Source organism: Alexandromys fortis, unplaced genomic scaffold (assembly GCF_014885135.2).
Source record: "Alexandromys fortis isolate MF-2015 unplaced genomic scaffold, M_Fortis_MF-2015_v1.1 scaffold_13, whole genome shotgun sequence".
Taxonomy (NCBI): domain Eukaryota; kingdom Metazoa; phylum Chordata; class Mammalia; order Rodentia; family Cricetidae; genus Alexandromys; species Alexandromys fortis.
Window position 1 is genome coordinate 9338890 of NW_026067908.1, and position 15853 is coordinate 9354742.

At 44.2% G+C, this 15853-nt stretch overlaps 1 protein-coding gene across 1 annotated transcript; it reads left to right on the plus strand.

Annotated features, from left to right (window-relative positions):
* Nucleotides 1–2777: 2777 nt before the first annotated feature.
* On the plus strand, nt 2778–5966 carry Insl5 (insulin like 5). The gene is made up of 3 exons (XM_050136085.1): nt 2778–2797; nt 2910–3085; nt 5743–5966. Exons 2-3 carry the CDS (start codon nt 2911–2913, stop codon nt 5964–5966), a joined length of 399 nt encoding a protein of 132 aa, XP_049992042.1. The 5' UTR covers nt 2778–2797; nt 2910.
* Nucleotides 5967–15853: the final 9887 nt, after the last annotated feature.

Sequence of the window (15853 nt, forward strand, 5' to 3'; positions counted from 1 at the left end):
TTTTACTGGGACAGGTTTCCATGGATAGATTTTCTGTGTAGATCTCAATCTCAAAAGCATCCATACATTTGTACTTCAGTTTGCCAAGCTGGTTATTAACCATAGCTCATAGGGTTTGTAGCTGATAAGGCCTCCATATAATCAACGTATTGAGTATGTGATAATTCCTATTGTTAATGACAAGTAATTAATGAGGCTGGAGAGATGGCTCAGCTATTAAGATCAGTGGCTGTTCTTCCAGAGGACCAAGGTAGTGGCTGTAGGATCTGCCTTCTTCTGGCCTCCTAAGGCACATATGACACACAGACGTACATGCAGATGAAACACCCACACACATAAATAAATTTTAACACATTTTAAGTAAACTCTTTGGGTTATTACAAACACTCTCTCTGTCTGCAAAGATGTTGTAATTATAAGGTGATTATGTTCATCAGGATAAACCAGGTTATGCTGTTACAACCAATAATCCATAAAGCTCTATGATTTTATATGATAAGGACATCTTTCTTGTGCATCTCGTGCTCTGTGGAGGTAGCAGGCTGCTCTCCTCTGTGCTGGACTGGCTTAGCAACTAGATCTCAACAACAGGAATGTGCTGGTCATGAAGAGGAGAGGAGGGGAAGGGGAAGGAGGGGGAGGGGAGAGAAGTGTGGAGGAGGGGAAGAGAGGAGAATAGGGAGGAGGGGAAGGGAGGGTAAAGGGAGGAAGGACGGGGGAGTGGAGGAGGGGAAGAGAGGGAAGAAGAGGGGAGTGGGGATGAGGGGAGGGGAGGGGAAAGGCAGAGCTGAAGAATCTTAGATCTACCCGTGCTTTTGTACCATGCTTTTGTCTCTTCATTCATTCCTATCTTTCTTCCCGTCATCCAATCAATCAATCATAAAAGGGCAGACCCTGAGGTCCCAGTTTCCTTCAAGGGTCTCTAGGACATGCGTCTTTTTACAAAGATCTTAAGGTCATAGTCCCTCTCAGGGAGATTAATAATGCATATCGGTGCAGGAAGTGCTGAGAGAAAAGGTGCAGTTAGGCCGCACATGTGGCCGGAACACTTATGCTCCTTATAAGAAAAGCCACATTTTGAAATGACAGCGCTCAAGGTGTATGCTTAGGAGAAGCCTTGGGAGGGGTGAGACCACAAGGGCAGAGCCCTTGTTCTTAGAAGAGACCCCAGAGAGCTGGTGTGCCCCGCCTGCTGTGTGAGAGCCCAGTGTGAAATCAATTATCTACAGCCCAGAAGAGGGACTTCCCCAATCTGACCATGCTGCTACCTGGCCCTTGTCGTTCTCAGCTTCCAGAACTACACGAAACACATTTCGATGTTTATGAACTTTCCAACCGCTGGTGTTTTGTTACTGCAGTCTGTATGGACTAGGGGGCGTGAAAAGACAAATGCAGCCAGGTGTGGAGGTGCATGTCTTTGGTCCTCACACTTGGGAGACAGAGGCAAGCAGATCTCTCTGAGTGTGAGGCTATCCTGGTCTACAAAGAGAGTTTCAAGACAGTTATGGCTGTTAGAAAGAGAAAAAAAAAGCCCTATCTTGAAAAACAAAACAAACGACAACAAAGCAAAACAACAACAAAAAAGATAAATGCAGAATAAATCAAAGCACCCACTTAAAGAGTCAACCAACAAGCAAAAAGGATTAAATGCTCCAGGAACATGATAAATAGCCAACTGACTGGTCACAAAATGGGACATTTTTACCTTGTTGGTTCTCTCTAATCAGACCTCAAAATATGTGGAAGGAGTGATATGAATTTCAGAGCTACTTGAAAGCATTCTTCTACTATATCTTGATGGGCTGTTTCAAAAACCAATGACAACTCCTTCTCTTTTAATTTAAAAACACTTGTATTTCTGATAAGGTCTGTTTGAACCTTGGTATTAGAGTGGTAAGAACAAGTTTATCACATCTCAAAGCATCATCCCACTAAGACAGAAACATTGTTAGTCCTTTACTAAAGTCTGGTTTAGCAAGTCTTCACAGACATGGCTGCAGGCCAGTCTCAGGGATAAAAACCGGAACTGAGATGCTCAATCTCAGAAGGCTCTGGGCACACAGCTTAAATGAGGGCTTCAGTTGGCTTACCAATAGAGGTATTTCATTGCTTAGCTGTCTGGGAACACAAATTTGGCTTTATGATAATAGAAATGTATGCCGAGAGAGGCATATCCAACCCGTAGGTTAAGGACATCAAGGAACATTCTAGCTATAGAAACCTGAGTTCTGAAGAGAAGCTATCTTTCCTAGTCTATCCGACGCTGAGGTAAGACGGCAATGAGGAAACTAAGAACTGCTAACATACAAAGTGGCCACTCATGATCTCATCACCTCTGTGACGCAGTGACACTGTCACCAGCATTGCTTTTTTTTTTTTTTAAAGGGCACTTAAATTATTTTCTTTAAACTTTAGATCTGGTGAGAGGAAAGCCAGGAATCAAACCCAGGCCATGTGGCAGACTGCATCACCGTGTGATTTCACACTGCATCGCCATAGAAACCACATCCACTCCCTGGAAACCTTCATCAGATGTCATCTCTCATGCTAGAGGGACACCACTATTGACTTTCAGAGTTTAAAGCTGGCTCCTTGTCAGTCAGTAAATGAAAAGTGGGCACTGAAACTTATACCTTCCTGCTTCTCAAAGCCTCGTATTTGCACAGCAACTCCCAAGAAGATGCAGCAATACAAAGGGAAGTGTTTGGATGACTGAGTACCCAGCAATAACCATAAAAGCACATCGCTAGCCCTCCACACCGTCACCTACGTGCTTAGTAAATACTGTTAAAATAAGGTCTGAGCAATCGAGCGTCCAGGGGCTTAGTATAAATGGCCCAAGAGGGTGAGGTAACTTCAAGCATTCACTGGGTGCTGCTGACTGCACCGATTCTCACGCTCTCTGGCAGCATGAAGGGCCCCACTCTTGCTCTGTTCCTCTTCTCCGTCCTGTTGACTGCGGTGCAAGCGAGAAGCAGGGAGACCGTGAAGCTCTGTGGCCTCGACTACGTGAGAACAGTCGTCTACATCTGTGCCAGCTCTCCATGGAGGAGGTACCTGGAGGAGGCGCCCCCAACTCAGCGAGGTAATTGAGCTCACACACCTCACTTTTCCCCCGATTTCTCTCCCAGTTATTTTAGTAGCTATTTCCCTAAGAAATACTGATCTGCTTGTATATCAATGCATGTGGTTAATCATCAAAATACACGTCTGAATTCGGTCTGGGAAGAGGTGAACACGCTACTGTTTAGAAAGCATTGCACCGCTAGTCTTTAGTCTTCTGCCTGCAATCATTTCGTTGCATGGAACTTCAGCAAGCGTAGCTTCCATGAGCCGAGCAGTGAAGGCTACAGAGGCCAGATGGATATCTGCACACGGATGATTACGGAGTGCGTTAAGTTGGAATTCAGGTAAGGGGCAAACAAGGGTGATAGGATGGTCTCCACTCAACGGAGAACTTATAAAGTACCAGGCAGTTTCAGGGGCAACATTCGCCCCACTTTCCGATGAGAATCGTATGAAGTAATGCTGCTACTGTCTATCATTTATCAATAAGGAAACGGTCCAGCCACTCGGCAGCGGGACCAGATAGCAAGCCAGGTCTTCTATGTGCTTCAAGAGCCGAAGTCATTGCCATTGCATACTGTGCCCCAAGTGACCAGAAGGCTTCAATGGTTACTTACATCACGGAGAAGGTGGAACAGCCTCTGTCAAGTTTAAGAAGTGGCGGGGGGGAGGGGACAGTTGGGATTGTGAGCCATAGGAAATGTGTGGTCAGAATTCCCAGAGTGCCCGTCAGTGTGCTCTCCCAGCAGTGATGTGTGGGCTTCACCAAACTTCGGTTTTCAATTCAAATAACTTAGGAGATTGACTGGAATTCTTTCTGCTAATCTTGTAATGAATTATGAGGTAAAAGGTTGGAGACATGACTCAGTGGTCCATGTCAGGCAGCTCACAATTGTCTGTATCTCCAGCTGCTGGGGGTTTGGCTCCTTGTCCCCCACTGGGCACCTGCGTTCATGTACACACACACACACACACACACACACACAAACACACACACAAACACACACACACATACACACAAAATTAAAAATAATAGAAATTTATTTAAGCTTCTACTGTTCTATATTTTTAAATCGACAAAAATGGATTTATCACAAATATACCATGTTGACACTGCACAAAGACTAGAGCAGGCTAATTTGCATACACATTACCTACACTTTGTGTGTGTGTGTGTGTGTGTGTGTGTGTGGTGAGAACACTGAAGATGTGTGCTCTTAGAAACTTCAGGAATGCTCATGTTCCATTGATCACACCTGCCACATTGTATGGACGATCACTTGATCGTATTCTTCCTGGCTACTTGGAACTAACTCTGTATTCCGTGGCTCCCTTCTCTCCATCCCTGGACACCTAAGTCGTCCTCAGACAGCCACCGTTCTCCTGTTGCTCCTCTGGCCTCGGCTTTCCAGATCTCTCTTATAAGTGAGACCATGAAACATTGCTCTTTCTATGCCCTCCTAGTGACTCTGCTTGAATAATGGGTTTCATTGCTTTTGTTTTCTAATAAGGTCTTTGGAAATTGATGACAGGTAAATGCTGCAGCCACAAGGATGGTGCTAAAGGTTCCAGCTTGCCTTAAAATGACTTGCTAAAGAAGCCTTTAGTGAAGGACTAACAACAGTGAATATTGTTAAGTATATGTGAAGGATTAGCAAATATTCCTGTTTATTGGGATGATTCCTTAAGATGTGATAAACTTGTTCTTACCACTTTAATACCAAGGTTCCTACAGACCTGATCAGAAATATGTGTTTTTAAACTTTAAAAGAGGAGTTATCACTGATTTTTGAAACAGCACATCAAGATATAGTAGAAAAATGTTTTACAGTGGCTCTGAAATATACAGAGCTGTGGAAAGAATGTTTTATACATTTCTCTTTTCTAGATTTTATTTTTTAGTATTTTTATGTGAGTGCGTGTGTCTGTGTGTATCTATGACATCTGTGAACAGGCACATATACCACAGTACATAGATGGTGGTCAGAGGACAACTTTGTGGAGTCAGTTTTGTCCTTACATCTGTATGTGGATTCTGGGGATGAAATTTGGGTCCAGGCCTTCATTGTTGGATTGCAAGAACCCTTACCCACTGAAGCATCTCACTGGCCCCATCTTCTTTGGAAGTCACTGAAACCATAGCACTCAAACCTTCCACAGGTCTCCATCGTGTTTCCCTCACACTATTTATCTGATCAATTTCTAGTTGGCCACCGAACATTTACTTGTATGGTTTTTGTTCCCAGTGTTGTTCCATTGAGTCTGAACTAGATCAAAAGCCAGAGGGACTAGGGACTTGAGCACAGACATTGGGAACAGCATTTAGATTAAACAATGTGGCCCATGTTTCACTTTCAGATATGGAATAGAAATCCCATTGATCAGCCCTGCAAGGCTTACCCAGAGTTTTTGTTACTGTTGTTGTTCCGCTCCTAGCTAATTAATGACCTCTCCTCTGGCTAATTAGATAGCTTCTTGTTAATTATAACTAGCATCTTTGGAAACTGCTGGTCATGGAGCAGAGGCGGCTGGCAGCAGTTACTGCTAGACACTGATGCCTGTCAACCTCTGTAAAATGAAGAGCATTCACAAGCCAGCTCTTCCTGAAGGGCGGGCCTTCGGTGCTTTCTTTGTCAGGGTTCTTTCAGGTAGTATGGTGCCTTTCTTTTCTTACAGCCCAGCCAAGAAGCCACTTTCATCTCCCAGACAGACAGGAGACATCCAAGGAAACTCTTGAGCACAAGCTTCCCGAGATGAATTTCTCAGGCCAGGAGCTTGTTCAGGATCCACAGGCGCCCGTGGACAGGCTTTGGCAGTGGAAGAAGTACTCGGTGATGTACAAACGAGATCTGTGCTGCACGGAAGGCTGCTCCATGACTGAGCTCAGTACACTCTGTTAGGAAGTGCCCATACCCACGGGCAAGCTTCGGCATGTATCTAATTGGTATCCAACCACCTAGTCCCAGCATCTATCACTACAGTCATGGTTTAGGGGGTAGACAATCCTTTCTAAAAGGTCTGTCTATTATGGCTTAAAGCCAAGAGATGTCTCTCTTCCCCCTTTGCCAAGGTCAATCTACTCTTCTTTCTGAATTCTAACTTTTGCTTTGAAATTTTAAGTGCTGTGCAAGACTGCAATAAAATGCACGAATCAAAGTTCACTGTGATGCTTGTCCCTTACAAGATTGTGATGGCCACCCACCCTGCCCATCGACACCTGAGGCAGCTGGGAGAGCTGGCCCCAAGGTCATAAGGGCGGGAGAGTGGCCCCTGCCCACCACCACCAGCTGTAACACTAGGGAGAGCAGGCCCCGCACCTCACCCGAGCAGCACAATAGAGTCAACTCCAGTTGGTGGAGGTTTGGGTGAGCCAGCCCTGAAGCTGTGAACATGGCAGAGCTGTCCCCATTACTCATCTGTCATGTGGTGGCAGGGGTGGGGAAGAGACGCCCTCCTCACTCTGATCATCAAAGCCTGAGGCGGGTGGGAGAGCTGGCCTGGCCTCTCATCAGCTGCAGCGCTCTGTAGAGTGGCCCCTATGCCATGCCTGGGCAACAAGAGTAGAGCTTGCCTCCTCAGTCACCAGGCAGGCATGTACCGCACAGACATACATGAAGGAAGAACATATGCACACACAAACAAATCTTTAAAACCAAATGAAAGTAAAAGCCATGTGCCACTAAAAAGAATGGGCATGCCCCCTTGCAATCCTACATTCTTTAGCATCTGAGCCATGAAGGCCCAGGAACTAGAGTTACAAATAGTTGAGAACCACCATGTGGGTTCTGGGACACAGTTGGTTGAGCCATCTGCCCAGCCCCAATCTAGCCAGCTCTTACTATATGGGATCCAAAGCCTTGCCTTCCAGCGATGGGTAAGATGGGAGATACATTTTGCTATCTCCTAGGCAGGAACTATGCATTTCATAAGCATGGGTGAAGCCTTGAAAGATTGATCATCCCCCTGAAGCTCCCCTCACATCCCCCTCACAGCTCTTAGTGGCATCTGTGGCAGGAGAGCAGGACAGAGAGGGGGGCTGAAGATGATCACATGAAAGAGATGAAGATCAGAAAAAAAAGGATATCTGAGCAATGTTCTCCTTGTAGCCTAGGCTACCTTTATTTTGCCCCTGTCTTGCAGAGATAAAAGCACTTTCCCTTCTTACCCTAGCACTTGAGAAATCAAGCCCTAGCTGGTGAAGCCATTGTTACACAATTGGCTCTTTTCATAGATAAAAGGAGAAAGTGGGGCTATCTCAAAACGTTTTCATCTTTCGCGCTGGTTGCCGACCCTGGTGGGTTGTAATAATGGAATCAGTTCAGCCTAATGCTGCTCTTATTGATACTGTCTGTGAATGGTGCGAGCTACCTGTTGAGTGTTCACTGTGTGTGGTCCTGAAACATTACCATCACACATCAGCTGCAGGGAACCCGTAGGGAGTGGATGGTACTTCACTGTCAGCTTTCACACAAGACGTACGTCTAAATCTGCACAGCTGAGTGGGTGGACGGTGTTTCCAGACGTGCAGCAAACTGCTTAGTGTGGATCAAGGTGACGGTCTCGCCAAGCTTGCTAATGTTCAAAATTCCTATTACCATTAGGCAGTCCTAGCTTTTTCAAAGTCAGTTTTACCAGGTAGTAAGTTAGGTCTCAGCAGGTAAGGAGGCTTTTGGAGATGGCGACATTCCTCTTTGGTTTGGCTTACAAAAAAACAAAATGAAATTTCAATACTCTGTTTATTGATCAAAAGAATGGGATCTGAATCATAGTCCCCATCCTTAATGGAGATGTCATTCTGAACCATCTGGAAGAACTTTCATTGAGACCTTCCTAAACCTTATAAGCCTATGATCGAGGACTGGAGAGATGGGTCAGTGGTTAAGAATACTGGCTGTCCTTCAAGAGGTCCTAGGTTCAATTCCCGCACCCACATGGCAGCTCACAAACGTCTGTAACTCCAGTTCTAGGGGATCCAATGCTCTCTTCTGGCCTCTGTGGGCATCAGGCATGTGCATGGTATACAGACATACATGCAGGCAGACACTTAGACACATAAAATAAAAAACAAATCTCAAGAATACAATCTACAAGGTGTTTCCTTAAAGAATGTGAATACAGTTATCATTTCAAAAGAAAGAGAAACCCTGTCTCGAAAAACCAAAAAAAAAAAAAAAAAAAAAAAAAAAAAAATATTAAATCAAAGCAACCTTGACAATGACCTGGATAGGCAAAGTCACTAAGGAGAAGTTGCTTTAGCAAGAGGCTTTATTAGCAGTATAAAGCCTTCCAGAAATATGTCAGACTGATTTACTCTATCAGGCATAAATTTCCTCCTCTGAAGTGGGCCTTAAATCTACTCAGAAAGCTGTTAGTTACCTCCATTACACAGCTTGCCAGTCAGTCATTATTAGAGCCCACAGAAGTCTTAGCTGGGTAAGACTATTGATTAATCTCCCCCCCCCCCCCCACCCAGCACCTTCTGGTGCTGCGAAAGCTGAGACCAGAGAGTGTGCCGTCTTTGGCAATAGATCCTTACTCTTCAGTTTGGGTGGGCAACTGTATTAGTTGCCTTTCTGTTGTCATGATTTAAAAAAATAAATAAAACCCATGACCAAGGCATTTTAAAGAAGAAAGCGTTTACTTGGGCTTCTGTTTCCAGAGAGCTAAGAGGCCTATGGCACAAATCTTGGCAGTAGATGGCAGTCATGATGGCAGAAACAGCTCTGAGCTCACATCTTGAGCCCCAAACAGAAAGCTGAGAGTGAACTGGGAAGGATCGATGTCAGGTTTTTGACACCTCAAAGCCCATTCCTAGTGACATACCTCCTCCAGTCATGCTGCACCACCTGGGACCAAGGGTTTAAATGCCCAAGACTAGGGGAGACATCTCATTCAGAATCCTACAGCAACTAACATCAATGACAATAGCCTGTATTGTTTTGGGTGGTCTCTGGGACTGCCCCACCCCCACCCCAACCAGCAACTCCAAGGGAATAGCCCACACCTGACACTGGGCTTTTTATTTGGAACCTATGGCTTCTGAGAGGAACATTATTTCCAGTGCAGGGTAAATTCAACTTACTATATATTTAAAATACACACACACACACACACACACACACACACACGCACGCACGCACGCACAAATACACATGTATTCAGAAAGCTAATAAAATAGGTTTCCATACATCTTTTCAAATGTACTCACTGTTAGTTATTCCCCTCTCTACCCATTATTCTATCTGGCCAAGAACCCATGGCAAAGGAGTGCATAGGTTGCAGGGGTGAACCTACAACCATTATCTCAAGCAACCTTCTAAGTAAGTATCTACATATCCATAGGTTAGTGCTGACTTGGTACTTACCAGAGGAGCATTGTTGTGCACTGGGTGGCGGCTGCTTCAGACACAGCTGGTCAACATGCAGAGTAAGCCTGCAGAGTGCTCAGCTATCTAAATCCTATCCCCTCTATTCCAGGCTCAGAGACACCACCGTGGAAGACTATAAACACTAAACGAGCAAAACAGTGTTTTCTGGACGTGTCAGAACCATTGCCTTCACAGAACCTTGTACAAAATCAAAGCCACATGTACAGTGGCCTTGCTGTGTTCTGAGAGCTCTATTTCCTTACAGTCCTTTGTTCCTCTGCCTTGTGCCCTCTTTCCACCCTTTCTTCTACAATGACCCCTGAACCTTAGGAGGAAATGTGATTGTCAGGAGCCACCTTTATGGGGTGACTTCTGCTGCTACCCTAGCTGCCGTGGGTTCGTATGTTCCATGGTAGGGACGTGAGGATTAGAAGTGCTAGGTAGAGGAACAGAGATAAGAAAGAATCACAGAGACATAGGATAGTATTGGGAGGGCCATTCAGTCTCCTGCATACTGAGTTCTGACTTCTGAGTTCACCCATGTTTAATTTGCCATACACTTTTCTACTCTGCTACAAAAAAGGGGGGAGGCAAAAGATGCTTTAACATGATATAAGGGATAACTAGAGCAGTTACTTGCTTCAATACTTTGAGACTTCAAGCCATTAATTCATGAGAAAAACATTCTGTTGCTTAGGCAGTGAACCCGCCCTAGACCAAGTATTCTAAAGGCAGGCACGCCCTAGGTTAAAACTCCTAATTCAAAAGAAGGAGCAGAAGTACGCTTGAATTCTCCGACCTTTGGTCAAGGTGGAGAGGATACACCTCTACGGGCCATTTTAGCGTCTAAAGCACCATGTAACCACACCTTAGGTCAGGGTGTGTAGCCAGAGTTGTTGTCTACAACTTTGAGCAAGCTCAAATTCTCTGACCTTCAGAAAGGTGGAACAGGTTCACATTCTTGGGCCTCCCATATGATACAGATGTTCCATTAATGAGGGAGCATTCCAAAGTCTGTCATTCTCCGCACCTTGACCAGTTGTGTGTCTCTGTAACAACTGCCATCTACTGCACAAGTTTCTTTGGTGGGTGGTGGGAATTGAGAGATGCACTGATCTATCTATGGGTGTAATGATAAGTCATTAGGAATCAACACACACACACAAATACACACACACAATTAATATCCTCAGATGAATCTGATCTCAGACTGAGTTAGCCCCATCATAAGGATTAGGAAATATTTCATCTTAAATCCTAACCTCTACTTCATTAAGTGAATGGATCCTTATGCGTCTTTTACTTGTGTTTGTACATGGAGATGCAACCAAGCACTTTAGCTATGTTTTGAGACCATTTTAAATCTATATTATCAAAGTAAAGTAAACTAAAGAGAATGTATTTGTGTAATTAGTTGACAAGTATATTTTATTTTTTCTTTAGTTTCAAAATGATTTATCCCATATAAATTTATAAAGTGATTTCCCAACATCCGCTAAGCAAGATCAGACTGACTATGTAGTTGAATGATCCACTATCATCGTTTGTTGGAAACAGCATCTGTCGGTTATTATCTCAGGTGCAAAGGGAAGCCTGGGTCTCCCCATACTGGTTATATCGGTTTCTTGCCTTGGTAGGTAGGGAAATGGGTTGGTGGTAGATGGAAAATCCCGGCTTCAAGTTAGAGCCTGCATTTAAAGGAATAACGAGTATAGCACAGTTGCGGTGCCAAGGAGAGAAGCTGAAAGCTACTGCAGACTTAGATTTTCAGCATACTTAGGTCTCAGTTCACCCTCTGGAGGTTTGTGCTCATTTGTGAATGAACTCACAAATCCAAATGGGATTGAAGGCAGCAAGGAGTGGGCAGCCCTCAGCATCGCTGTCAAGAACCAGGAACGGTCCTGATGCAAGCTCCAGCTGTCTGCATGGCACAACGAGAGAGCCACAGTGGAGGCAGAAGTTGGGAACAGATAATGTCTTGAAGAGTGTGGCTTTGAAAAACTATCATTCAAAGATGGTAGTTTGAAAATTTGGGGAAATGGGTATATTATAGTCATGAGAAGAAACGTCAAACAAAAAATCTGCTCAATCCCACCTTTCTTTCTTTTTCCTCTTTACAGTGCAAAGTATTAAACTCCGGGCCTTGGGCTTACTAAACAAGTGTTCTACAGTAACTGGCGATATCCCCAGCCCTTGGTGCTTTGAGACAGGGTCTAATTATGTAGCTAAAGCTAGCCTGGGACTCCAGATTCTCCAGCCTCAGTCCTAGAGTACTGGGGTTAGAGGCTTGTCCAACACACCCAGATCTGCTTTAGGAAACACATATTGTAATAATTAGAGATCGAGAGGAAGTTTTTTAATAAGATAGATTTTTTTATTTGCTCAATTATTATCACTATCTCTATCTATTATTATTATTATTATTATTATTATTATTATTTTACTATTACTACTACTACTATTTGAGGAAGGGTCTTACATAGCCCAGTTGGTTTCAAATTCTGGTATAACTGAGGCTGGTTTTGAATTCCCAATCCTCCTGCCTCTACCTCCCAAATTTTGGGATTACAGGTGTGCCCTATGACACCGGGATTGACTCAACTATCTTTTTTGTTAAAAATTAAAAAAATGTTTTACGTATTTTGCTTGTATGTGTGTCTGTGCACCATGGGTGCCTGGTATCCAAGGATACCAGAAGGTGGCTCTGGATCCCTGAGAACTGTGGTTACAGACAGTTGTTATCTGCCATGGGTATACTGGGAATCAAAGTCAGGTCATCTGGAGTGTGGAGTAGGCAACACTCTTAACCATTGAGCTATGTCTTCAGCTCTGGGTTGGCTGTTTTATATACACCGTCTGTCCAGTCTTCATGAGAACACAATCGTGGCCTATTTTATTTTTCAGGAAACAGGCTGAAGGTGTTAGATGCTTGCTAATAGTTTGGTGCCTAACTGTTAAGTGTTAGAAGTCATAGATCTTCAAACCTATGCTTGAAAAGGAGAGGGAGGGGCAGGGAGGGGGAGGGAAGCAAGGAGTGAGGAAGAGGGAGAGGTAGAGGGAGAGGGAGAGGTAGAGGGAGAGGGAGAGAGAGAGAACTGTCTCTTTGCCCCTCAGCAGACAGGACTTGGAAAGCCCTGAGATGCCACGCAGGTGGAGCCGTCTGCACATCCAGCTTGGGAGAGCACTTTCAGCCTTCATGAAAGCCCCAGACTGGTGGGTGAGAACCAGACTGCTGACTGTGAGAACTTCAGAGAGACTCAGGAAGAAGAAAATGAAAGAACCGTTTGATGTTGAGTTTTCTTACCTATTTTTTATAGCTCCCAGAAAGACAGGTCAATTGATGCTCCCAAGAGGGAAAGTGCTCATTCGTTAAGACTGTTAAGTTATAAATGTCTGATTTATTGAAATTTAAAAAAAAATATTGACTTCCATACACCAATTCTCCAGACTTAAAAAATGAATTCACTGATTTCATTTTTAGTGAAAATGAAACTTTTTAGTGTTTCATTTCTGAACCTACGAGCTGTTGGACTCTGACCTCCTACTATGTTCTGAATATGTTGTCTCTCACTTCCTACTATGTGCTTTCTGAGGTCTCCCAATTAGTTGTGACCGCAGGCAACAAGACACACTGAGATGCTGGCTTATTTTTTAAGAGAAACTTTACATTTCCTGATTTCTGACAACAGAAAGGAATAATATAGGAAACTGTCTTAATGAAGAAAAAAGAAAAGAAAGAAAGAAAGATTGAAAGAGAGGAAGAAGGAAGGCAGGAAGGCAGTGTATAACTGACAGAACCCCATTGGTTTGGGAGGTGGTTTCTGGCTGGGTTTCTAGAGCCGGTTATTGGCTGTTTAGTACTGATTATACTTGCTGGCTGATGTATATTTTATAAGGCAGAAGGGAGAAGTGAGCTCTCATTTTGGATGGCTGCCAAGTCTAAATCTCTTCCCTTGACGTCCTGGCTCAGCTTTCAGCTGCCTGTGGCCGAAATGTCCCATGATCAACTTAACCTGGCATGCAGACTCAAACTCAGTGTTTTACGTCTCCACCTCTTGCCCCTGATGTCTTATTCCTGCGGACAGGACCATGCATTTTGCTCTAGGCGCTCAGGCTTTCTGCTGCGACCACAAGCCCTTCTCTTGGACATTAAACTGTGAGCCGTTCCGCAAGCATGCGTTAATTTTACAAAACCCTGTGCCTGCCGTGGCACCGGCATTGTCATTACTGCGTCAAGGAAATACTGCTGCTTTGTAAAACCGGTAATGTGTTTAAGGTGCCTGGGACAATTGAGTTAAGACCTAAGCCATCCAGGCACCCAGGACTTGAAACTTCAACCACTCTGTGCATTGCTTTAGCCTCCTAATCACATAGCCCTTGTTCCTGCAACGTCCCATATGACATAGCTTCCTAATGCTATGCAGCACTTAGAGAAAAGCTGCTAATGGCTCCTTGTAGTTCGAGTGTTCTTCCTTACCAGATAGCTGCCCTGCACCCTGTGATCTTTGTGCGACCTCTTATCCCTGGTAAATTTCTTCCTCAAGCCTTCCTTCCATCTTTTGACATTCTCCTCGTCCCCATCACAGTCTGGAGGAAGCCGTCATTTCCTTTCACAAAGCCTTCCCTAATCAGGTTCCTTCATTGGGTAAAGAAGTTCCGGAACTTTCTTGTGATAACATGTTGTAATCACACGGTAATCTTCCTGTCTCCACTTCGGGAGTTCTGGGGCTACAGATGCATCCTGTCGTCATGTTGTGGGACTCTCGTTGAGCTGCGCATTGCTATTTTCTGCACAGTTGGGAGTTAGGTAGCACAGTGCATAGGAGTCTTGCTTATAGGTAAAGAATAAGACGTCACTGTTAGGTGGTCTGGGCACTCTGTTATCTTCAAACAGGAAAGGAGAGAAAAAAAAGACTGTAAAAACTGGAGACTAGTCAAGAGATTAACAGAGTGGTCCAGGAGGGGAGTGGATGGAAGGAGATGGACAGAGAAGGACCTGGGGGAAGGTGAGCACTGTGCTTGCCGAAAAGAAGACAGGGGGTCCTGTTGTGAGTGAGTTGGAAGGCCGTCATTCACAGAGGGGAAGCTTGGCTGTTTCAAAAGAAAACAACTTCTTCAAACTTACAGTGGTGTTTCTTTGAAACTTTCCCATCCTGAGGCTTTGCGTGGTGACTAACGCTCCCCTGAAAATTAGTTATTCTGGGCGAGTTCTTGCCCTGTTCTCCTGGGCTGCCGTGACTGCTAGAGGCCATCACTGCCCTGACCTCAGTTACAACACACGGCAAGAGGCCTGCAAACCACCTGTTCTTTTTTTTTTTTTTTTTTTTTTTAACGGCCTTTGTCGTTTAAGGTTTTAATTGCCTAAACAACCTGGAATGGGCGGTGAGAAATTATTGTAATAACGAGAAATTAGAACCCTGAAAGGAAGTCCTGTTGGCAGCAGACTTTCTATATGGCCGAGCTGTTTCTTTGTTTGACTCATTCGTACCAAGCTGCCGTGTGATTTCATGGCCTTTGACTGAGAAAGAAACATAATCAAATCCAGATTCCAAACTGGTGTTTGCAGACAGGCAAGTCCTGGTGGTCATTATTCTATATAGACCCCGCACTAAAGCATCATCAGAACAAGCCTAGGAATGCATTTTAAAGCTACATTTGGTTTTAGGGGAAAAAGAAGACATCAAAACATTTTCAAATTGTGACACATTGACTGGGTTTTCCATTCGTTAAAATCTTTCTGATACGAATTACACGTAATTTCCCCCTTAAGGGGGCAACGCTGCTAATTCTCTCCATATGTGAGCAATTTGTGTCTGACCTTTAACAAATGTCCTCTAGGCAGATGACTTACCATCCCGGAGCGAGGCCACAGCGTCATTTCTCATGCACACAAAGACTTGAAAGCGCCATAAAAATAAACGATCCGTGCTACAAGGGGCATTAGCTGGCAGAAGAGCTATTGCAGCCCTGTAAACGTCAATGCCCATACATTCAGAAACCCCAGTGGCTCACTTCCGTGCTAGATTCATAGGAACAAAATGGCAAACACACATGGTTTAGTTGTTAAGCTGCCAGCTTTGAATCCTGGGTAAAGGTTAGGCCAGAAAAAGGTACTCAGAGTCACATGAGCAGTGTGTATTTAAGGGTAGTGTCTCTTTCCAATGCATGATCTTAGGCACTCCAGACACATTTACTATTAAGCATCATGTATATTTAATAGCATAATGTCTACTTTAGTGTCCTTAAAAGCCTGCATTCCACTTTATAGTTTCCATTATTGAAGAGCCAATGTTCGGTTCTCCTGCAATTTTGTAAAGTGCAGGCAACCCACAAGAGTGTCTAGATTTAGTTTGTGGCCCCGTGGGACTATGGTAATTATTATGAAATCATTAATTCTTCCTCGGCACTTTCAACTGTCA